The following is a 24,464-nucleotide window of genomic DNA, read 5'->3' as shown; positions in this document are numbered from 1 at the left end:
TTTTCGTGGTGAAAAAGCGCTCTGCCTGGATGTGTGTATTCACCTGCAGAGGAACAACCACTGCTCGGTGGCCTTGGGCCTGGAGCTCATTAATGGCCTCCCTGCATGCTTAAGCGAGTGGCTGCCCTCCATGGGGACCACCAGCATATTCTCAGACTTGGTCCATTGCTTGATGCACAGACAGAGCAGGAGTCCAGCCAGCACGTACCACGGAAGCTGCAGTCCCAGGGCCATCTCCACACAAACCAGAAGCTACTGAGTCTCCGGTTGAGCTATGCCACCTATATTTGTTCCCTTTATCTTATCATCAAGTCACTTAAGCAAAATGGCATGGCATTGGAGGGCAGTTTGCCATCCATACATTAATCATTACAGGATAAGTCCATGCCTGGGTTTCATCACCTCCAATTTCACCCCTGGAAAGTCCCTTCCTCCCTTCTCTTGGAAAATCTCCTCTGACTTTGCTGCTCCCGTTAGGGAGCATTCTAGGTCACTGAAATGTTTGTCATCCAATTCCCAAAGCAAGGCTGCGTGGGCACATTCCCTTTGATCACCTTCTGCCTCTCTGCTAATCACGCTCTACAGGGCTGGACTGAACTCTCAGAAGTCACCTTTGTCCCAGTCCCCACCCACAACCTCTGGTGCATGTGACCTTATCTGAGAACTCTTTAAACTTTTTCTCCTGATTGATGGGCGAACAAGGAGCCCTTCATTGTTCACTTCCAGGGAAACATATAACATCGCTGAGACAGCTTTCTCTCAGCAGGAGGGAACCTGGTTGTCTTTTTGTTCCTCTTCCGCACTGAAACACCTCTTCCACTGTTCAGGGGGAGAGTCTGTTGGAGGAGCTGTCGTATATGGAAATATCTGATGAAATTCCTGATGAAGACAACAGAAGTGATGTTTGAAACATCTGTATTAACTTCCTGGAATAAGAGTTGCTGTTATCTAAAGCATCGATGGGCAAGGCAACACTTAGCAATGACACAGTGGGGTCAGAAAGCACAAGTCCCGAAGATCTGCACACCCTGGACATCAGGGAGCTGTCCCCTTGCCCCCAACCTGTCTCTCTGAGTCCTCTTCTGATGCTGAAGGCGTCAGTCTTCTGCTTCTCTGTTTAGGGACTGGGGTGTACCTTAATCTGGGCTTTTATTATATCTTATCGTTTATGTTCAGATTTTTCTCCAAGGTAAGTTACAGTGTTGAGTCCTGATAAGGATAAATTCCTCCAAAACAGAGGGGTTCCTGAATTTGTGGGACCCTTCTGAGGTGGGGCCTATACGACTGCTTGCATCGCGGGCCCACGAGGTGGCCCTGCTACAGAGACTGATGCTCACGTGTGCTCAGCAGGATACAACATCTCCGTGTCCCATCTGCCCTGGGGACGATGTGGGAGGGCTTCTTGGGCTGCCCAGCCCCAGACCAGCAAAAATGTGATCAGCTGTCCCATCCTTGCCATTCAAAGTAACACGTATACTAAGCCAACAAAGGCTACACAATGCACTTGGGGGATTGGAAACTGATGGTATTTTCTCTGGTCCAGTTAGAGCTTTAAACCTACACTAGAATAAAATAAATGAAGAGGCATACAACATCATGCCTGGGAAGAATGAACACTCTAACTCTTGATTTTGCACCAAATTAAGGTATAGATAAAACGATAGGCCAAGTCAAATCTCACTGAGATTTATAATATGACCCAAAAAATTCATCTAAAAGCATTTCTGGTTTCTGATAGAAGTGATTCCTATCAGATCAATGCTCTCAAACAACTTTTAAATCCAGATAGACTTCACATATATGGTCAAGTTATTTTGGGCAAGGCTGCACAATATCCAATGCTGCTGCTGCTAAGTCACTTCAGTTGTGTCCCAACTCTGTGCAACCCCATAGACGGCAGCCCACCAGGCTTCCCCGTCCCTGGGATTCTCCAGGCAAGAACACTGGAATGGGTTGCCATTTCCTTCTCCAATGCATGAAAGTGAAAAGTGAAAGTGAAGTCGCTCAGTCGTGTCTGACCCTCAGTGACCCCATGGACTGCAGCCCTCCAGGCTCCTCCGTCCATGGGATTTTCCAGGCAAGAGTACTGGAGTGGGGTGCCATTGCCTTCTCCTCAGTATTCAGTAGGGACCATCTTTTCAACAAATGGTGCTGGGAAAACTGGGTGTCTGAATGTAAGCAGTAAAATTAGACTCTTACTAATGCCATATATTATTTTATATTTGTTTAATTGCTAATTCGTGTCAGACTCTTTTGAAACCCCACCAGGCTCTTCTGTCCATGGAATTTCCTAGGGAAGAATACTAGAGTGGGTTGCCATTTCCTTCTCCAGGGATCTTCCTGACCCAGAGATTGAACCTGTGTCTGCTGCATTGACGGGCATATCCTTTACCACTGAGCCACCAGGGAAGCTCAATATCAAATAAAAGTTCAACTCAAAATCAAAGACCTAAATGTAAGACCAAAGCTATAAAACTCTTCAAACTAGACATATGAGAAAACAACACAACATTTGGCAAAGATTTCTTGAAATTACACCAAAGAATAGCTAATAAAAAATTAAAAATTGGACTTCATGAAAAAATTTTAAATGTGTGCATCAAATGGTATTAACAACAGAGTGAAAGCACAGAGTTGCTAGAATACATTCAAACTTAAGATACACATGTAAGTGTTTATGTATGAACTTCTTGTGTTAGTCGCTCAGTCGTGTCTGACTCTTTGCGACCCCATGGACAGTAGCCCACCAGGCTCATCTGTCCAGGGTATTCTCCAGGCAAGAATACTGGAGTGGGTTGCCATTCCCTTCCCCAGGGGATCTTTCCAACGCAGGGATCGAATCCCAGTCTCCCGCATTGCAGGCAGATTCTTTACTATCTGAGCCACCAGAGAAGCCAAAACCAAAAATGCACACCATAGAGTGAAAGAAAACATTTACAAATATGTTTGATACAGGATTAACATCCAGAATATATGGAGAACTCATGGGAACTCAACATCAGCAAAAAGACCTGATTCAAAATAGACAAACAACTTAGACATTTCTGAAAAGAATATGTGCAAATAACCAATAAGCATTGAAAAGATGCTTAACATAATCATTAGGGAAATGCAGATCAAAGCTACAATGAGATGTCTCCTCACACCATTAGGATGGCAATCATAAAACAAACAAAACAGAAAACAAGGCTTGGAAAAAAAATGTGGAAAAATTGGAACCCTCGTGTACTGTTGATGGGAATGTAAATTGTTGTAGCCACTGTCAAAACAGAATGGCAGCTCCTCAAAAACTTAAATACCAGATGATCCAGCCATTCAACTTCTTAGTACATGCACAAAAGAATCGAAAACAGAGTCTTAAAGAGGTATTTGTACATCCATGTTCAGCAGCATTATCCCCAATAGCCTAAAGGTGAAAGCCAACCATGTTCATTGGCAGATAAACAGATAAGCAAACTGTGCCCAATTTATACAATGAAATCTATTTCAGCCTTAAAAAGGAGAGAAATTCTAACAACATATATGACAACATGAATGAATCCAGAGAACATGATGCCAAGTGAAAAGGCCAGTAGCAAAAAGACAAATATTGTACAATTCCATTTATATTAGGTATCTAGAGTGCTCAAATTCATAGACACAGAAAGTAAAATGGTGGTTTCCAGGGACTGTGAGGCGGGAGAAATGGAGAGATGTAGTTTAAGGGGTAGAGAGTTTCAGTTTTTCAAGACGAAGAGTTATGGAAATTGGTTGCACAACAATATGACTGTAATTAAGACTACTAAACTGCACACTAGGAGAAGGCGATGGCACCCACTCCAGTACTCTTGCCTGGAGAGTCCCATGGACGGAGGAGCCTGGTGGCTGCAGTCCATGGGGTCGCTAAGAGTCAGACACGACTGAGCGACTTCATTTTCACTTTTCACTTTCATGCATTGGAGGAGGGAATGGCAACCCACTCCAGTGTTCTTGCCTGGAGAATCCCAGGGACGGGGGAGCCTGGTGGGATGCCGTACTGGGGTCGCACAGAGTCGGACACGACTGAGGTGACTCAGCAGCAGCAGCAGCAAACTGTACACTTAAATATGGTTAAAATGGTAAATCTTATATTAGGGATGTTTTACCACAATTAAGCATTAAAAAGAAAATTTTATGAAGAAAACACAACAGTCATAAACCTATGTGCAACAATCTAAAAGCTATATATTTAAAGGAGAACTAGTAAAACTTCCAAATGTAATTTGAGAAAAATTCAGTTAAATGGGGGAATATTTTTAGGTATTATTTTCTGAATTGGGCACACTGAGCTTTTCTTAATAGAAAAATTTTAAATATACATCTTTAGGTTTACATATGGAATGTTTACAAACATTGATTATATTCTGTCTCACATAGTAGCCACTGACTATGTATGAATATTGAGTACTTGAAATGTGTAGAGTCCAAATTGCTATGTGCTGTATGTATAAAAGACATACCAGGTCTGGAGGACTTAGTATGAAATTTTTAATTCTGAAGTATCTCATTAATAATTTTATATTGAGGAAACTGGCCAAGATGTTGGACTGGGAAGACCTTGGGCTCATTTCCTCTTACAGGCTCACCAATATTACAATTTATAGAGCAAATACTGATGTGAAACACCAAAGACTAGCTGAAAAGATCTTCCACAACTAAGTATACAAAGAAGGAACCACAAGAAGATTTGTAGAGACTCTGGTTCGATTCCGGGGTTCAGAAGACCCACTGGAGAAGGGATAGGCTACCCACTCCAGTATTCTTGGGCTTCCCTGGTGGCTCAGCTGATAAAGAATCCGCCTGCAATGCAGGAGACCTGGATTCGATCCCTGGGTTGGGAAGATCCCCTGAAGAAGGGAAAGGCTACCCACTCAGTATTCTGGCCTGGAGAATTCCATGAATTGTATAGTCCATGGGGTCACAAAGAGTTGGACATAACTGAGTGACTTTCACTTTCACTTCATGGCAAATAGATGGGGAAACAGTGGAAACAGTGGCTGACTTTATTTTTCTGGGCTCCAAAATCACTGCAGATGATGACTGCAGCCATGAAATTAAAAGATGCTTACTCCTTGGAAGGAAAATTATGACCAACCTATGCTAAGTCACTTCAGTCATTTCCAACTCAGTGCGACCCCATAGATGGCAGCCCACCAGGCTCCCCCATCCCTGGGATTCTCCAGGCAAGAACACTGGAGTGGGCTGCCATTTCCTTCTCCAACCTAGACAGCATATTAAAAAGCAGAGACGTTACTTTTCCAAAAAAGGTCCATCTAGTCAAGGCTATGGTTTTTCCAGTAGTCATGTATGGATGTGAGAGTTGGACTATAAAGAAAGCTGAGAGCTGAAGAATTGATGCTTTTGAACTGCGGTGTTAGAGAAGACTCTTGAGAGTCCCTTGGACTGAAAGGAGATCCAACCAGTCCATCCTAAAGGAGATCAGTCCTGAGTGTTCATTGGAAGGATTGATGTTGAAGCCAAAACTCCAATACTTTGGCCACCTGATGTGAAGAGCTGACTCATTGAAAAAGACTTTGATGCTGGGGAAGACTGAAGGCAGGAGGAGAAGGGGACGACAGAGGATGAGATGGTTGGATGGCATCACCAACTCAATGGACACAAGTTTGGGTAAACTCCGGGGGTTGGTGATGGACAGGGAGGCCTGGCATGCTGCTGTCCATGGGGTCACAAAGAGTCAGACATGACTGAGCAACTGAACTGAAGTGAAGACATGGTATAATCAAGACCCACACCCCAGGGTGGACAATCCACAAATGGGAGTTAATTAGTATTGCAGAGGTTCTCCCTCAGGAGTGAGGGATATGAGCCCACATTGGGCTTCCTAGCCTGGGGGTCCTGAAATGGGAAGAAGGGTTTCCAGAATGTTGGGCTTGGAAGGCCAGTGGGGCTTACTTTCAGGAGAGCCAGGGGCTGTGGGATATAGAGACTCCACTCTCAAAGCGTGCACACAAAATCTCACATACTCTAGGGACCAGGGAAGAAGCAGCAAACAGAAAGGAGCCTGGTCAGACCCACCTGCTGATCTTAAACAGCCTCTCAGAGAGGCAGGAGACAGAGATCATTCTGGGATATAAATACGGGCACCCACTGTTTTGGGGGAGCTCAGTTCTAACGATGCCACTGTGCTGGCTAGTGCCATTTTGAAATCCTCTCTCTCTAGATCAATAGTATCAGGACCCAGCTCCACCCATCACCCTGTCAACACCAGTACAAGGATGCCTCATGTAAAAGGGCTGATTGAGTGGAGACACAGACCCATCCACTAGTGACCAGCTACCTTAGAATCTCCTGAGCTCTCAGCCACCTGGGACCTAGAATTGCCTACCGGTGCTCCTGGGCCTCACCCACCCTCCAGCAGGATGACACGAGCTCCACGATTGGTGTTGACAGAATGAAGTAAAATTGTCACTTTTCACAGATTACATGATACGCACTACACATAGAAAATCCTAAAATCACCACCAAAAACTACTAGAACTCATCAGTGAATTCAGTAATGTTAAGGCCAAAATCACTTCAGATGGTGACTGCAGCCATGAAATTAAAAGACGCTTACTCCTTGGAAGGAAAGTTATGACCAACCTAGATAGCATATTCAAAAGCAGAGACATTACTTTGCCAACAGAAGTCCGTCTAGTCAAGGCTATGGTTTTTCCAGTGGTCATGTATGGATGTGAGAATTGGACTGTGAAGAAAACTGAGTGCCGAAGAATTGATGCTTTTGAACTGTGGTGTTGGAGAAGACTCTTGAGAGTCCCTTGGACTGCAAGGAGATCCAACCAGTCCATTCTGAAGGAGATCAGCCCTGGGATTTCTTTGGAAGGAATGATGCTAAAGCTGAAACTCCAATACTTTGGCCACCTCATGCAAAGAGTTGACTCATTGGAAAAGACTCTGATTCTGGGAGGGATTGGGGGCAGGAGGAGAAGGGGACGACAGAGGATGAGATGGCTGGATTGCATCACTGACTCGGTGGACGTGAGTCTGCATGAACTCCGGGAGTTGGTAATGGACAGGGAGGCCTGGCGTGCTGCGATTCATGGGGTCGCAAAGAGTCAGACACGACTGAGCGACTGAACTGAACTGAACTGACTGAAGGCATACAAAATTATTATACAGAGATCTACTGCATTTCTATACACTGAGAGTGAACTATCAGGAAAAGAAATTATTAATAATATTACCATTCTATTTTCAATCATATCAAAAAGAATGTAACACCTAGGAATAAATCTAAGAAGGTTAAAGACCTATACTCTGGGAACTATAAGACACTGATGAAAGACATTGAAGATGACACAAACAAATAGAAAGATACACTGTGGATACATGGATTAAAAGAATTAACATTATTAAAATGACCATACTACCCAAGGCAAGCTACAGATTCAACACAGTATCTATCAAAACACCAATGGCATTTTTCAAAGAACAAGAAAAAATAATTCTAAAATTTTTATGGAAGCATAAAAGACTGAATAACCAAAAAAATCTTGAGAAAAAAGAACAGAACTGGAGCAGCAACATGGATAGGCCTTAGAGATTATCATACTAAGTGAAATAATCAGATAAAGACACATATCATGTGGTATCACTTATACATGGACTCTAAAAAAATGATACAAATAAACTTATTTTTCAAAAGAAACAGACTCACAGGCATAGAAAAGAAAATTTTGGTTACCAAAAGGGAAAGAGAGGGGAGAGTTAAATTAGGAGCTTAGGATTAACAGCTACATATCACTATACATAAAAGAGATAAATAGCAAGTTCCTATGTACAGAATCCCAGGGACGGGGGAGCCTGGTGGGCTGCCGCCTATGGGGTCGCACAGAGTCAGACACGACTGAAGTGACTTAGCCTGTACAGTAAAGGGAGCTATATTCAATACCTTGTAATAATCTGTAATGAAAAAGAATATATATCTCAATAATTTTGCTGTATGACAGAAACTAACACAACATTGTTCAAATTAACTATACTTCAGTTTTTTCAAAAAGAGTCAAACTGAAGGAATCACACTTCCTGGTTTAAAACTATGCTACAAAACTACAGTGATCAAAGCAGTAAGGTACTACAGAAACACACATATATCAATGGAACAGAATATACAGCAGAAATAACTTCAGATCTATATTGCAGCTGATCTACAACAAAGGAGGTAATAATATACAATGGGGGAAAGATGGCCTCTTCAGTAAATGGTATTGGGAAAACTGAGCAGCTACATGCAAAGGAATCAAACTGGATTGCTCTCTCACACTATGAACAAAAATAAATTTAAAATAGATTAACGACCTAAAGCCATAAAACTTCAGGTAGAATACATAAGGCAGTAACCACTTTAACTTTTTTAATATTACTATTAATAATATTACTATTACATTTTTTTGAATATGATTCCTCAGACAAGAGAGACAAAAGTAAAATAAATGAATGGGACTTTAACAAACTAAAATCTTTTGAACAGCAAAGAAAATTACTAACAAAAGGGAAAGGCCACTTTCTGAATGGAAGAAGACATTTGCAAATAATATATCTGATAATAGGTTAATATCCAAAAGACACAAAGAACTCCAAGTCAATACCAACCAAAAAATAAAACAACATGATTAAAAATGGACTGAGACTTAAAGAGACATTTTTCCAGAGAAGACATACAAATGGCCAATAGGCACATGCAAAGATGCTCAACATCACTAATCATCAGAGAAATGCAAATCAAACAACAATGATTTATCACCTCACACCTGTCAGAATGGCTATTATCAAAAAGACAATAAATAACAAAGGTTGGCGAGGATGTCAAGAAAGGGGAACTCTAGGGTACTATTGTGGGCAATGTAAATTGTTGCAGTCACTATGGAAAACAGTATAGAGTTTCTCAAAAAGTTAAAAACAAAACTGTCATATCATCCAGCAGCTCCACTCCTGGGTATTTATCCAAAACATACCCCAAAAAACATTAATTAGAAAAGATATATACACCCCTATGTTCATTGCAGCCTCATTTACTACAGTGGAAAATACTGGCTACTGAATATTGCTCAGCCATAAGAAAGAAAGGAATCTTGTCATCTGTGACAACATGAATGGACCCAGAGGGTATCACGCTTAGTGAAGTAAGTCAGGGAAAGACAAATACTACACTTATACAAGAAAAATAAAAGCCAAAGCAAATGAACAGAAACAGACTCATAGAGAACTCATAGTTGACAAAAAGCAGGAGAATGAGGGAAGGAGAGAGAAGGCTGAGGGGGATTAAAATACAACCTTTCAGCTGCAAAATAAATGTCACCGGTATGAAAGGAGTGTGCGAAATACAGTCAGTAGTTATGTAATACATTTCTATGATGAATATCATAGCTGGGTTTATTGTGGTGATTATTTTGAAGTGTATCAAAGTACTGAAACTCTAAGTTGCATAATAGGAGCAAACACAGTGCTGCAGGCCAACCATACTACAAAAACAAGCAAGAAACTCAGAGAGAGAGAAACCAGATCTGCGGCTACCAGAGGCAAGGGACGCGGGGAGGAGGACTGAGTGAAGGCAGTCTAAGGGTGCAGACGTGGAGCTATAAGAGAAATAAACACTAGGGATGTAATTAACAACATTCACTTTCACTTTTCACTTTCATGCATTGGAGAAGGAAATGGCAACCCACTCCAGTGTTCTTGCCTGGAGAATCCCAGGGACGGGGGAGCCTGGTGGGCTGCCGTCTATGGGTCGCACAGAGTCGGACGCTACTGAAGCGACTTAGCAGCAGCAGCAGCAGTATCAGTTCAGTCGCTCAGTCGTGTCCGACTCTTTGCGACCCCATAAACCGCAGCACGCCAGGCCTCCTTGTCCATCACCAACTCCCAGAGTCTACCCAAGCCATGTCCATTGAGTTGGTGATGCCATCCAACCAGTTCATCCTCTGTCGTCCCCTTCTCCTGCCCTCAATCTTTCCCAGAATCAGGGTCTTTTCCAATGAGTCAGCTCTTCCCATCAGGTGGCCAAAGTATTAGAGTTTCAGCTTCAACATCAGTCCTTCCAATGTACACTCAGGACTGATCTCCTTTAGGATGGACTGGTTGGATCTCCTTGCAGTCCAAGGGACTCTCAAGAGTCTTCTCCAACACCACAGTTCAAAAGCATCAATTCTTCTGTGCTCAGCTTTCTTTAGAGTCCAACTCTCACATCCATACATGACTACTGGAAAAACCATAGCCTTGACTAGATGGACCTTTGTTGGCAAAGTAATGTCTCTGCTTTTTAATATGCTGTCTAGGTTGGTCATAACTTTTCTTCCAAGGAGTAAGGTGTCTTTTAATTTCATGGCTGCAATCACCATCTGCAGTGATTTTGGAACCCCCCAAAAATGAGGTAAGCCACTGTTTCCCCATCTGTTTGCCATGAAGTGATGGGAGGATGCCATGATCTTAGTTTTCTGAATGTTGAGCGCAGGAGCGGCTGCGAGGAGCTACCCCGCATCCCAGGTCAGGGGAGGCGGCTGCACTTGGCCAGAGTAGCCGTGAAGAGATACCCCACGTCCAAGGTAAGAGAAACCCAAGTAAGACAGTAGGTGCTGAGAGAGGGCATCAGAGGGCAGACAGACTGACACAGACATCTAGCCAATCTGATCATATGGACCACAGCCTTGTCTGACTCAATGAAACTAAGCCATGCTGTGTGGGGCCACCCAAGATGGACGAGGCATGGTGGAGAGGTCTGACAGAATGTAGTCCACTGGAGAAGGGAATGGCAAACCACTTCAGCATTCTTGCCCATGAACAGTATGAAAAGGCAAAAAGATAGGACACTGAAAGATGAACTCCCCAGGTTGGTAGGTGCCCAATATGCTATTGGAAATCACTGGAGAAATAACTCCAGAAAGAATTAACAACATTAACTCCTTTAATTTTGTGTTTATGTGAGATAATGGGTGATCACTAAATTTGTTTTAGTAAATGTCTCATGATCTAGGTAAGTCAAATCATTCTGCTGTCCACCATAAGCTTCTATAGGAAAATGACAAGCGAAAGTGTGAGTTGTTCAGTCATGTCTGACTCTTTGCAACCCATGGACTATAGCCCACCAGGCTTCTTTGTGCATGGAATTCACCAGGCAAGAATACTGGAATGGGTAGCCATTTCCTTCTTCAAGGGATTTTCCTGACCCATGGATGGAACTCGGGCCTCCTGCACTGCAGGAGGAGTCTTTACCATCTGAACCTCCAGGGAAGCCTGTCAACTATATCTCAATAAAACTGAAAGACACAAAGACAAACAAGTACCTGAAAATTTTTTATATTGATTATGTTTAAAGGTTAGTATCTTTATATATTTGATTCAGTAAAATATATAATTAAAATTAATTTTAACCCTCTTTTTGCTTTTTTTAAATATATCTACTAAAAAGCTTTCAGTTACATATGTGACTTGCATTGGACCATTCTGTACTAGACTATAAAGGAACCTATTAACATTTTTTAAAGTAGTGACTCCACAAGAAACATTCTCGGATTATAATTCAAAATAATTGTGAGAGATAATAGAAAGATGGCTGCAACAAATGTTAACTATATGGGAGTTCGGAAACAATCTCATTTTTTAAAAATACTCACTGACTCAAAGAAGAAATCAAAAACATGCATTTAGTTTAAAAAGAGAAAATGAGAGCAGTTTATACCAAAATCTAAGGAATGGGGAGAATGTTTTTTCTATGATCTTCAGTTCTTCATTATTAAGAAAACATAAAGGAACTTAATGCTTATATAAGAAATTAGAAAAACAGCTATAAAGTAAAACAAAGGAAACAAGATGATATCATCAACAAAAACAATAAGCTGCAATTAATGTAATAGAAAACAAAAATAGTAAAAAGAATAAGCAAATCCAAAAGTTATTTCTTTGAGGGGACCCATAAAATATTTCAACCCATCATAAACCTTAAGAAGGAGAAGGAACAAAAATATTACAAATTTTATCTTTCCTATTGTGAAAAAAATTTCCATAAACATTTAAAGGAGTCACATCTAAGGATAAAACATACCAAATAAATAAGACTGACAAAATCTCAAAGTAAAATCAATTTAGTTGGAACGAAAATGGTAAGAGTGTGCTTACCATGTATAACATTTGAGAATTTCAGGGTAAGTGATCTTTCATTTGGCAGAAACATACCTAAATGCCTCCAAATGACAAAACTTTTCCTGCTGGGCATATTTTAAGTAATGATAATAGACAATATTTGTGTGCTCACAGTGACAATATTAAGGTCAGAATGGTTAACTCTGGGCTTCCCTTTTGTGGCTCAGCTGGTAAAGAATCTGCCTGCAATGCAGGAGACCTAGGTTCAATCCCTGGGTTGGGAAGATCCCCTGGAGAAGGGAACGGCTACCCACTCCAGTATTCTGGCCTGGAGAATTCCATGGACTGTACAGTCCATGGGGTCACAAAGAGTCGGACATGACTGAGCGACTTTCACTTTTTTCATGGTTAACTCACCCAGTCAAGGTCATTCAGCTAGGAAAATGGGAGTGAAGATTTGAACCAATGCAGTTAATTCTAGAAAATACACTCACGTAGAAAAACTAAAAAGAACACCACCTCCTTACATGTCACTTTTTACAAATCTCACAGACACATACATGTTTCATCATTGGACAAATGCATTGCATGAAGAGGAAATAAAGTAGAATAAAACTTTGTAGTGTGAGCAATAAAGAAAAATGAAGTTAGAGTCGTGCAATAATAAATACATTAATGAAAAGAGATGTAAAAATCAGAATACGAAAACTATAAGAGGCCTAAATCATGAAAGTTAATATAAATGCAGTACATGTGACAAAAGAGGGCAAAAAAGATGGTTGATTCAGTGGATAAGAAAACAAATCCTGCCCACAAGAGTCCTATTTCACTTAAACTCACACATTCAGGATTAACATATTAAGACTCTGAACCATTAGGAGTGCAATAGTTCCCACCATGGAAACTTGGGATGTGGTCACTTGGGCTAGGGGAGGTTTGCAAATGTGGTCAACCCTCATAACAAATCCTTCCTCTTTGAGACTCAGTTCTCAGCATCACTGTCCAGACCTTCACTATGTTCATAGGCTCAGTTTTAGCTCCTCTCCAGCCCCTACAGCTAGCCTTTAATGACCTCCATGTCCCACCTTGATGACCTTTCTGTGGGGAATCCAAACTGTACACCCCTACATTTTACTCCAGACCCCAACTCCCGGCCAAAAGACATCTGATCAGCACACCTCCATCTCTGAAGAAGTGTTCTCACTTATTTCTCTCTGTAATCACAGAAAACCCAACTTCTCTCCCTGGGATTGTCTCACTTACAATTAATTTATTCCACTTCTCTAAAATTTCTGATTTTTCGGTGTTCGGGTCTTCTGTGACCACACCTCAATCCCCTGCAAGATAAAACTACTCTGAATTATCAGGGCAACAAATGTAATCTTCCAGATCTTCCTTCCTCCTATTGAACACCTTCAACCAAAAACCCCTGATGAAGGAATTCATGGCTCATGTTCTCTGTTTTCCCTCAGCTAGAGAAAACGGAACAACCTTTACGACAGTTCCTTTTCAAAAGGACAATCGCGGTTGAATCACACATGGCTTGTCAATCCTAATACAGACCCTCAGCCTTACCTTTCATTCCTCTCAAAGACCATCACAAACCTTTACTACACTGTTGGTACACTTTAACAAATTTAGCTCGCCAAAGACTGCTGGGAGGAGAAGGAGAGGTGGAAATCTGTAGATAGATCAGTATATAACGAAGCACATCGAATTAAAGTTTTTTAAAAAAACATGTGTTCCACTGGGAGCACTGATGGAACAAAAGCAGCAGTACATACCTGAGATAAAGGTTTTCTGTTGGCACAGTTGATGCCCCCAATGAACACCATGTTGGGCATGATCGGCCGCGGGTAGTCCATCACAAAGTCTCCTCTGAACAGCCACACGGATCCAGAGGCAAGAATCTCCCCCAGTGACACCTCTCTCTGAAGAAGCTCAGAGGCCATACGTGCATAAGGAGTGAAAGTAATCTGGCAAATGTACTTCAGGGCCAGAGGGTAGAGCATGTTCTTGACCCTTTGGAAGAATGTCATGCGGTCTGAATTCCTTGTTAACAACCTGGGAACATATGAGAAAGGGTTTGGGCATGCTGTGCCCTCAACATCTAAGCCACAGAGAACAGATCGCAAAAAAAACACAGCAGGAATGGACAGGTATTTGGCCAGCACTGCCCCACAGGGGTTAAAAGGATCTGTTAAAAGCACATCAAAGGAACTGGCATTCAGGTCTCTGATCAAGTACTTGTTATGCAATAGTGCCTCACAAGATCTTTCATACAGCAAAGACACATTTTTCAAAATTGCCATAGCTTCCCAAAACATTGTTAGAAAATGCACTCTTTGAAAAAACACATGAATATGGGTCCTCGTGATGGACTCAAACTCATCCTGTGTGTAGGGAACGGGGTAGACTTTCACGGTGAAAAAGTCCTCTGCCTTGATGTGCATATTCACCTCCGGAGCAACGACCACTGCCTGGTGACCTCTGGCGCGGAGCTCCCGCACGGCCTCCCGCATGCTGAGCCAGTGGCTGCCCTCCATGGGGACCACCAGCACCTTCCCAGCCTCGGCCCATCGCCCAATGCACAGACAGAGCAGGAGTCCAGCCAGCACCTGCCGCCGAAGCTGCAGTCCCAGGGCCATCTCCACACAAACCACAAGCTACTGACTTTCTGCTCAGGCTGTGCTGCCTATATTTGTTTCCTTACCTTGTCATCAAGTCACTTGAGAACAATGGCATGTCATTGGAGGGCAATGTGCCCTGTTTGCATTAATCCTTACAGAATAAGTCCGAGCCTGTGTTTCATCACTTGTGCGTTCACCCAAAGAAGACCACTCCCCTTTCCTGGAAAAAAGTAAGACTTTCTGCTCTGTTTGGGGAGCATTCAGGTTCACTCTCTTGTTCATCCAAGACCCAAAGCAAGGCTGTGCCTGTCATTTCCCTTGGTCACCTCCTACCTCTCTGCTAACCCTGTTCTCTGGGGCAGGACTGAACTCTGAGGAGTCACCTCTGCCCCAGTCCCCACCCAGAATCGCTGTTGCGTGTGATCTTATCTGAGAACTCTTTAAACTATTTCTCCTCATCATGAGTGAACACAGAGCACATCCAGGGAAACATATAACATCACAAGAACAGCCTCCTCTCAGCAGGGACGGGATGGTGGCTCCCTGGATTGTTCCTGTTATATACTGCACACCTCATGCACTGCTCAGGAGAGAGTCTGTCCAAACAGCTACCTCATATGGAAACTTCTGGAAGAATCCTTAAAGACAACAGCAGAAGGCCTGCTTGAGAAATCTTTCTCTGCCTCATGGAATAGAATTTCCTGTTACCTAAATAATCAATGGGAAAGGCAGCTCTTTGTAATGACAGTGGGATTCAGAGGGCGCCAGGCTCCAGGGCCTGCTGCACTTTGAACACGAGAGACCGGCCCCATGACTCCATGCAGGCTCTGTGTAGGGACTGAAGTGTGCATTATTCTGGATCTTTATTACATCTTATAGTTTATGTTCAGGGCTTCCCAGATGGTGCAGTGGTAAAGAATTCTCCTACAAATGCAGGAGACACAAGAGACATGGACTCTATCCCTAGGTTGGGTTCAGAAGATCCCTTGGAGTAGGAAATGGTAACTCACTCCATTTTCTTGCCTGGTATAGCTCATAGACAGAAGAGCCTACACAAAACTATACAAGAAAAGTCTTAACCATCAGATAACCACAAAGGTGTGGTCACTCACCGAGAGCAAAACATCTTGCACTGTGAAGTCAAGCAGGCCTTAGGAAGAATCTTTATAAACAAAGCTATTGGAGGTGATGGAATTCCAGCTGAGCAATTGCAAATCCTATTGATGCCGCTAAAGTGCTGCACTCAATACACCAGCGAATTTGGAAACCTCAGCAAGGGCCACAGGACTGGAAAAGCTCAGTTTACACTCCAACCTCAAAGAAAGACAATGCCAAAGAATGTTCAAACTACTGCACAATTGTGCTCATTTCACATGTTAACAAGGCAATACTCAAAATCCTTCAACAATATGTGAATCGAAAACTTCCAGATGTACAGCTAGATTTAGAAAAGGCAGAGGAACCAGAGATCAAATTACCAATATCCACTGCATCATAGAAAAAGCAAGGGAATTCCTGAAAAAAATCTACTTCTGCTTCATGACTGCTTGAAAGCCTTTGATTCTGTGGATCACAAGAAACTGTGGAAAATTCTTAAAGAGATGGGAGTACCAGACCACATTACCTGCCTTCTGAGAAACCTGTATGTAGGTTTAGAAGCAACAGTTAGAACTGAACATGGAAGAACAGACTAGTTCAAAATTGGGAAATGATTATGTCAAAGCTGTATATTGTCATCCTCTTTACTTAATTTATATGCAGAGCACATCATGTGAAATGCCACACAGCTTGAATCACAAGCTGGAATCAAGATTGCCAGGGGAAATATCGACAACCTCAGATATGCAGATGATACCACACTCATGGCAGACAATGAAGAAGATGAAAGAGTCTCTTGATAAGAGTGAAAGAGGAGAGTGAAAAAGCTGGCTTAAAACTCAGCATTCAAAAATTAAGATCATGGCAAATAGATGGGGGGAAAGTGGAAACACTGACGGATTTTATTTTCTTGGGCTCCAAAATCACTGCTGATGGTGACTATAGCCACAAAATTAAAAGACGCTTGCTCCTTGGAAGAAAAGCTATGACAAAACTAGACTGTGTATTAAAAAGCAGAGACATCACTTTGCCAACAAAAGTTGATAGAGTCAAACCTATGGTTTTTCCAGCAGTCATATATGGATGTGAATGTTGGACCATAAAGAAGCCTGAGCACTGAAGAGTTGATGCTTTCAAATTGTGGTGCTGGAGAAGACTGCATAGCCTCCCCTGGACAGCAAGGAAATCAAACCCATCAATCCTAAGAGAAATCAATCCTGAATATTCCCTGGAAAGACTGCTGCTAAAACTGAAGCTCCAGTGCTTTGGCTACCTGATGAGAAGAACTGACTCATTGGAGAAGACCCTGATGCTGGGAAAGACTTAAGGAAGAAGAAGAAGGGGAATACAGAGGATGAGATGGTTGAATGGCATCACTGACTCCATGGACATGAGTTTGAGCAAACTCCGGGAGATAGTGAAGGACAGGGCAGCCTGCTGCTACAGTCCAAGGGACCGCAAACAGGTGGACACAACTTGGCAACTGAACAACAACAATTCAGGGTTAATATAAGCAGACTCTGACACTATCAGGAAAGCTGTACCTCGCACCATAGAAATGCAGGGCTGGTGACTGGGCTGCGGTAGGCGTGGTGATGTGCTCAGTCCCTTCCTGTTCTCAGTTCTCAGCATCCCTGTTATTACCTTCACTGTGCTCTTGGCTCAGTTTGACCTCCTCTCCAGCCCCCACCACTAGCCTTTGAGGACCTCAGTGGCCCATGCTGAGCACCCATCTGACACGCCATTCAACTCTGTACATCCCCCCACATTACTCCAGACCCCAACTCCTGGTCAGAAAACTTCTGGTCAGCACAGGTCCATCTCACGAAACTTGGCTCAGTTATTCCTTTCTCTGATCACAGAGAGCCCGACTTCCATCTCCGGTTTTGTCTCCCTTCCACTCTATTTATTCAACCTCTCTGAAATTCTGCTTCCTTTTGGGGTTGAGGTCTCCAGTGACCACATCCAATATATTTCCAAGACAAAACCACGATGAACTATCAGGACAATAAATGTATTTGCCAATTCTCTCCTCCTCCAATTGAACACCCCCAAGCAAAAAACCCATGATGGATGGATTCACAGCTCAAGTTCTTGGCTCCTACTTGATTGAGAAAACTGCACGACCATTACAACAGATGCTGTTGGAAAGGGCAATCATGGTCAAATCACCCCATTCCTTGTCAAACCTAATATGTGCCTTCACCCCTGCCTCTCATTCATCTCAAAGTCCATCACAAACCTACACTACACTCCTGGAGCACTTTAATAATGTCTCAACAAAGACTGTTCAAAGCAGAATGAAAGGTAGAAATCTTTAGAAAGATCAGTAGATAAGTGAGCATGTAGAAGTAAGCTGTTCTTTTTAAATATGTTCCACTTGGGAATTCCCTGTTGGTCTAGTGATTGGAACTGTCCATTTCACTGCAAGGGCTTTAGGTTGCAGTGTGGTGAAAAAGTTTTTAAAACATTTTTTAATTCAAAGATTGTGCTCCACTAGGAGCACTGATTGAACAAAAGCAGCAGTACATACCTGAGATAAAGGTTTCCTGTTGGCACAGTTGATGCCCCCAATGAACACCATGTTGGGCATGATCGGCCGCGGGTAGTCCATCACAAAGTCTCCTCTGAATAGCCACACGGATCCAGAGGCAAGAATCTCCACCAGTGACACCTCTCTCTGAAGAAGCTCAGAGGCCATACGTTCATAAGGAGTGAAGGTAACCTGGCAAATGTACTTCAGGGCCAGAGGGTAGAGCATGTTCTTGACCCTTTGGAAGAATGTCATGTGGTCTGGATTCCTTGTTAATAACCGAGGAACATAAGAGAAAGGGTTTGGGCATGCTGTGCCCTCAACATCTAAGTCACAGGGAACTGAACGCAAGAAAAACACAGCAGGAATGGACAGGTACTTAGCCAGCACTGCTCCGCAGGGGTGAACAGGGTCCGTTAAAACCACATCAAAGGAACTGGCATTCAGGTGCCTGATCAAGTCCTTATTATACAGCAGCCCCTCACAAGACCTTTCAAAGAGTAAAGATGCTTTTTTCAAAGATGCCATAGTTTTCAAAAACATTGTTACCCAATGTACTCTTTCAAAAATCATATGTACATGAGTCTTCATGAGGGAATCAAATTTGTCCTGTGTGTAGGGAATATCGTAGGTTTTCATGGTGAAAAAGTCCTCTGCCTTGATGTGCATATTCACCTCCGGAGCAACGACCACTGCCTGGTGACCTCTGGCATGGAGCTCCCGCACGGCCTCCCGCATGCTGAGCCAGTGGCTGCCCTCCATGGGGACCACCAGCACCTTCCCAGCCTCAGCCCATCGCCCGGCGCACAGACAGAGCAGGAGTCCAGCCAGCACCTGCCGCCGAAGCTGCAGTCCCAGGGCCATCTCCGCACAAACCAGAAGGTGCTCCGTCGCTGGTGGGGCTGTGCCACCTATATTTGTTCCCTTTTCTTTATCTTATCATCAAGTCACTTAAGCAAAATGGCATGTCATTGGAAGGCAGCGTGCCCTCCGAACATTAATCATTACAGAATAACTCCGTGCCTGTGTTTCATCACCTCTGATTTCACCCAGGGAACGGTTACCCGCTCCCCTTATCTTGGAAAAACTCTTCTGACCTGCTGCTCCCTCTAGGGAACATAGTAGTTCACTCTCTTGTTTTTCATCCAAGACCCAAAGCAAGTCTGTGCCTGTCCATTCCCTTGGTCACCTCCTACCTCTCTGCTAACCCTGTTCTCTGGAGCTGGACTGAACGCTGAGGAGTCACCTCTGCCCCAGTCCCCACCAGAAGCTCTGCTGCATGTGACCTTATCTGAGAAAGATTCAAACTCTTTCCCCCCATCATCAGTGAACACAGAGCACATCCAGGGAAACATATAACATCCTAAGAACAGCCTTCTCTCAGCAGGGAGGGTATGGTGGCTCTCTGGTTTGTTCCTGTTCCACACTGGACACCTCTTGCACTCCCCAGAGAGAGACTGTCCGAACAGCTGCCCAAAATGGAACCGTCTGGAAGGATCCTTGAGGACAACTGCAGAAGGGCTGCTTGAGAATTCTTTAACTGCCTCATGGAGTAGAACTGTTATCTAAATCATCAGTGGGCAAGGCAGCTCTTTGTAATGACAGTGGGATTCAGAGGGCGCCAGGCTCCAGGGCCTGCTGCACTTTGGACAGGAAGGATGGCCCCATGCCTCCGTGCAGGCTCTGTGTAGGGACTGAAGTGTGTATTATGCTGGATCTTTATTACATCTTATAGTTTATGTTCAGGGCTTCCCAGATGGTGCAGTGGTAAAGAATTCTCCTACAAATGCAGGAGACACAAGAGACAGGGACTCTATCCCTAGGTTGGGTTCGGAAGATCCCTTGGAGTAGGAAATGGTAGCTCACTCTGTTTTCTTGCCTGGTATAGCTCTTAGACAGAGGAGCCTACACAAAACTATACAAGAAAAGTCTTAACCATCAGATAACCACAAAGGTGTGGTCACTCACCGAGAGCAAAACATCTTGCACTGTGAAGTCAAGCAGGCCTTAGGAAGAATCTCTATAAACAAAGCTATTGGAGGTGATGGAATTCCAGCTGAGCAATTGCAAATCCTAATACTGATGCTGCTAAAGTGCTGCACTTAATACGCCAGTAAATTTGGAAACCTCAGCAAGGGCCACAGGACTGGAAAAGCTCAGTTTACACTCCAACCTCAAAGAAAGACAATGCCAAAGAATGTTCAAACTACTGCACAATTGTGCTCATTTCACATGTTAACAAGGCAATACTCAAAATCCTTCAACAATATGTGAATCGAAAACTTCCAGATGTACAAGCTGGATTTAGAAAAGGCAGAGGAACCAGAGATCAATTACCAATATCCACTGCATCATAGAAAAAGCAAGGGAATTCCTGAAAAAAATCTACTTCTGCTTCATGACTGCTTGAAAGCCTTTGATTCTGTGGATCACAAGAAACTGTGGAAAATTCTTAAAGAGATGGGAGTACCAGACCACATTACCTGCCTTCTGAGAAACCTGTATGTAGGTTTAGAAGCAACAGTTAGAACTGAACATGGAAGAACAGACTAGTTCAAAATTGGGAAATGATTATGTCAAAGCTGTATATTGTCATCCTCCTTACTTAATTTATATGCAGAGCACATCATGTGAAATGCCACACAGCTTGAATCACAAGCTGGAATCAAGATTGCCAGGGGAAATATCGACAACCTCAGATATGCAGATGATACCACACTCATGGCAGACAATGAAGAAGATGAAAGAGTCTCTTGATAAGAGTGAAAGAGGAGAGTGAAAAAGCTGGCTTAAAACTCAGCATTCAAAAATTAAGATCATGGCAAATAGATGGGGGGAAAGTGGAAACACTGACAGATTTTATTTTCTTGGGCTCCAAAATCACTGCTGATGGTGACTATAGCCACAAAATTAAAAGACGCTTGCTCCTTGGAAGAAAAGCTATGACAAAACTAGACTGTGTATTAAAAAGCAGAGACATCACTTTGCCAACAAAAGTTGATAGAGTCAAACCTATGGTTTTTCCAGCAGTCATATATGGATGTGAATGTTGGACCATAAAGAAGCCTGAGCACTGAAGAGTTGATGCTTTCAAATTGTGGTGCTGGAGAAGACTGCATAGCCTCCCCTGGACAGCAAGGAAATCAAACCCATCAATCCTAAGAGAAATCAATCCTGAATATTCCCTGGAAAGACTGCTGCTAAAACTGAAGCTCCAGTGCTTTGGCTACCTGATGAGAAGAACTGACTCATTGGAGAAGACCCTAATGCTGGGAAAGACTTAAGGAAGAAGAAGAAGGGGAATACAGAGGATGAGATGGTTGAATGGCATCACTGACTCCATGGACATGAGTTTGAGCAAACTCCGGGAGATAGTGAAGGACAGGGCAGCCTGCTGCTACAGTCCAAGGGGCCGCAAACAGGTGGACACAACTTGGCAACTGAACAACAACAACAATAATTCAGGGTTAATATAAGCAGACTCTGAAACTGTGAGGAAAGCTGTAGGTCGCACCATAGAAATGCAGGGTTGGTGACTGGGCTGCGGTAGACATGGTGATGTGCTCAGTCCCTTCCTGTTCTCAGTTCTCAGCATCCCTGTTATTACCTTCACTGTGCTCTTGGCTCAGTTTGACCTCCTCTCCAGCCCCCACCACTAGCCTTTGAGGACCTCAGTGGCCCATGCTGAGCACCCATCTGACACGCCATTCAACTCTGTACATCCCCCCACATTACTCCAGACCCCAACTCCTGGTCAGAAAACTTCTGGTCAGCACAGGTCCATCTCACGAAACTTGGCTCAGTTATTCCTTTCTCTGATCACAGAGAGCCCGACTTCCATCTCCGGTTTTGTCTCCCTTCCACTCTATTTATTCAACCTCTCTGAAATTCTGCTTCCTTTTGGGGTTGAGGTCTCCAGTGACCACATCCAATATATTTCCAAGACAAAACCACGATGAACTATCAGGACAATAAATGTATTTGCCAATTCTCTCCTCCTCCAATTGAACACCCCCAAGCAAAAAACCCATGATGGATGGATTCACAGCTCAAGTTCTTGGCTCCTACTTGATTGAGAAAACTGCACGACCATTACAACAGATGCTGTTGGAAAGGGCAATCATGGTCAAATCACCCCATTCCTTGTCAAACCTAATATGTGCCTTCACCCCTGCCTCTCATTCATCTCAAAGTCCATCACAAACCTACACTACACTCCTGGAGCACTTTAATAATGTCTCAACAAAGACTGTTCAAAGCAGAATGAAAGGTAGAAATCTTTAGAAAGATCAGTAGATAAGTGAGCATGTAGAAGTAAGCTGTTCTTTTTAAATATGTTCCACTTGGGAATTCCCTGTTGGTCTAGTGATTGGAACTGTCCATTTCACTGCAAGGGCTTTAGGTTGCAGTGTGGTGAAAAAGTTTTTAAAACATTTTTTAATTCAAAGATTGTGCTCCACTAGGAGCACTGATTGAACAAAAGCAGCAGTACATACCTGAGATAAAGGTTTCCTGTTGGCACAGTTGATGCCCCCAATGAACACCATGTTGGGCATGATCGGCCGCGGGTAGTCCATCACAAAGTCTCCTCTGAACAGCCACACAGATCCAGAGGCAAGAATCTCCACCAGCGACACCTCTCTCTGAAGAAGCTCAGAGGCCATACGTTCATAAGGAGTGAAGGTAACCTGGCAAATGTACTTCAGGGCCAGAGGGTAGAGCATGTTCTTGACCCTTTGGAAGAATGTCATGTGGTCTGGATTCCTTGTTAATAACCGAGGAACATAAGAGAAAGGGTTGGGGCATGCTGTGCCCTCAACATCTAAGTCACAGGGAACTGAACGCAAGAAAAACACAGCAGGAATGGACAGGTACTTAGCCAGCACTGCTCCGCAGGGGTGAACAGGGTCCGTTAAAAGCACATCAAAGGAACTGGCATTCAGGTGCCTGATTAGATCCTTATTATACAGCAGCCCCTCACAAGACCTTTCAAAGAGTAAAGACACATTTTTCAAAGATGCCATAGTTTTCAAAAACATCGTTACCCAATGTACTGTTTCAAAAATCATATGTACATGAGTCTTCATGAGGGAATCAAATTTGTCCTGTGTGTAGGGAATATCGTAGGTTTTCATGGTGAAAAAGTCCTCTGCCTTGATGTGCATATTCACCTCCGGAGCAACGACCACTGCCTGGTGACCTCTGGCATGGAGCTCCCGCACGGCCTCCCGCATGCTGAGCCAGTGGCTGCCCTCCATGGGGACCACCAGCACCTTCCCAGCCTCAGCCCATCGCCCGGCGCACAGACAGAGCAGGAGTCCAGCCAGCACCTGCCGCCGAAGCTGCAGTCCCAGGGCCATCTCCGCACAAACCAGAAGGTGCTCCGTCGCTGGTGGGGCTGTGCCACCTATATTTGTTCCCATATCTTTATCTTATCTTCAAGTCACTTAAGCAAAATGGCGTGTCATTGGAAGGCAGCGTGCCCTCCGAACATTAATCATTACAGAATAACTCCGTGCCTGTCTTTCATCACCTCTGATTTCACCCAGGGAACGGTTACCCGCTCCCCTTATCTTGGAAAAACTCTTCTGACCTGCTGCTCCCTCTAGGGAACATAGTTCACTCTCTTGTTTTTCATCCAAGACCCAAAGCAAGTCTGTGCCTGTCCATTCCCTTGGTCACCTCCTACCTCTCTGCTAACCCTGTTCTCTGGAGCTGGACTGAACGCTGAGGAGTCACCTCTGCCCCAGTCCCCACCAGAAGCTCTGCTGCATGTGACCTTATCTGAGAAAGATTCAAACTCTTTCCCCCCATCATCAGTGAACACAGAGCACATCCAGGGAAACATATAACATCCTAAGAACAGCCTTCTCTCAGCAGGGAGGGTATGGTGGCTCTCTGGTTTGTTCCTGTTCCACACTGGACACCTCTTGCACTCCCCAGAGAGAGACTGTCTGAACAGCTGCCCAAAATGGAAACATCTGGAAGGATCCTTGAGGACAACTGCAGAAGGGCTGCTTGAGAATTCTTTAACTGCCTCATGGAGTAGAACTTCCTGTTATCTAAATCATCAGTGGGCAAGGCAGCTC

The 24,464-nt window shown here is 43.6% G+C and overlaps 2 protein-coding genes across 4 annotated transcripts in view; both read right to left on the bottom strand.

Moving 5' to 3' along the window:
• The window catches only part of LOC102392295 (UDP-glucuronosyltransferase 1-6), a 143,562-nt gene that overhangs the window by 73,146 nt on the left and 45,952 nt on the right, over positions 1-24,464 (bottom strand). The window contains exon 1 of one of the 3 annotated variants that reach the window (XM_025289186.2): positions 18,376-19,292. The exons of the other annotated variants lie outside the window; for them this stretch is intronic. Within the exon in view, the coding sequence (XP_025144971.1) occupies positions 18,376-19,239 (864 nt within the window). The 5' untranslated portion in view covers positions 19,240-19,292. Of the gene's footprint in view, positions 1-18,375; positions 19,293-24,464 lie in introns of those variants that run through there. 3 annotated transcript variants of the gene reach the window in all.
• Positions 22,803-23,795, bottom strand: LOC123334181 (UDP-glucuronosyltransferase 1A3-like). The gene has a single exon (XM_044945321.1). It carries the CDS (start codon positions 23,733-23,735, stop codon positions 22,818-22,820), a length of 918 nt encoding a protein of 305 aa, XP_044801256.1. The 5' UTR covers positions 23,736-23,795; the 3' UTR covers positions 22,803-22,817.

The sequence above is a fragment of the Bubalus bubalis genome, chromosome 6 (assembly GCF_019923935.1).
Source record: "Bubalus bubalis isolate 160015118507 breed Murrah chromosome 6, NDDB_SH_1, whole genome shotgun sequence".
Classification (NCBI taxonomy): Eukaryota; Metazoa; Chordata; class Mammalia; order Artiodactyla; family Bovidae; genus Bubalus; species Bubalus bubalis.
Note: the sequence above shows the minus strand (reverse complement) of the source record. Positions and strands in the feature narration are given on the sequence as shown.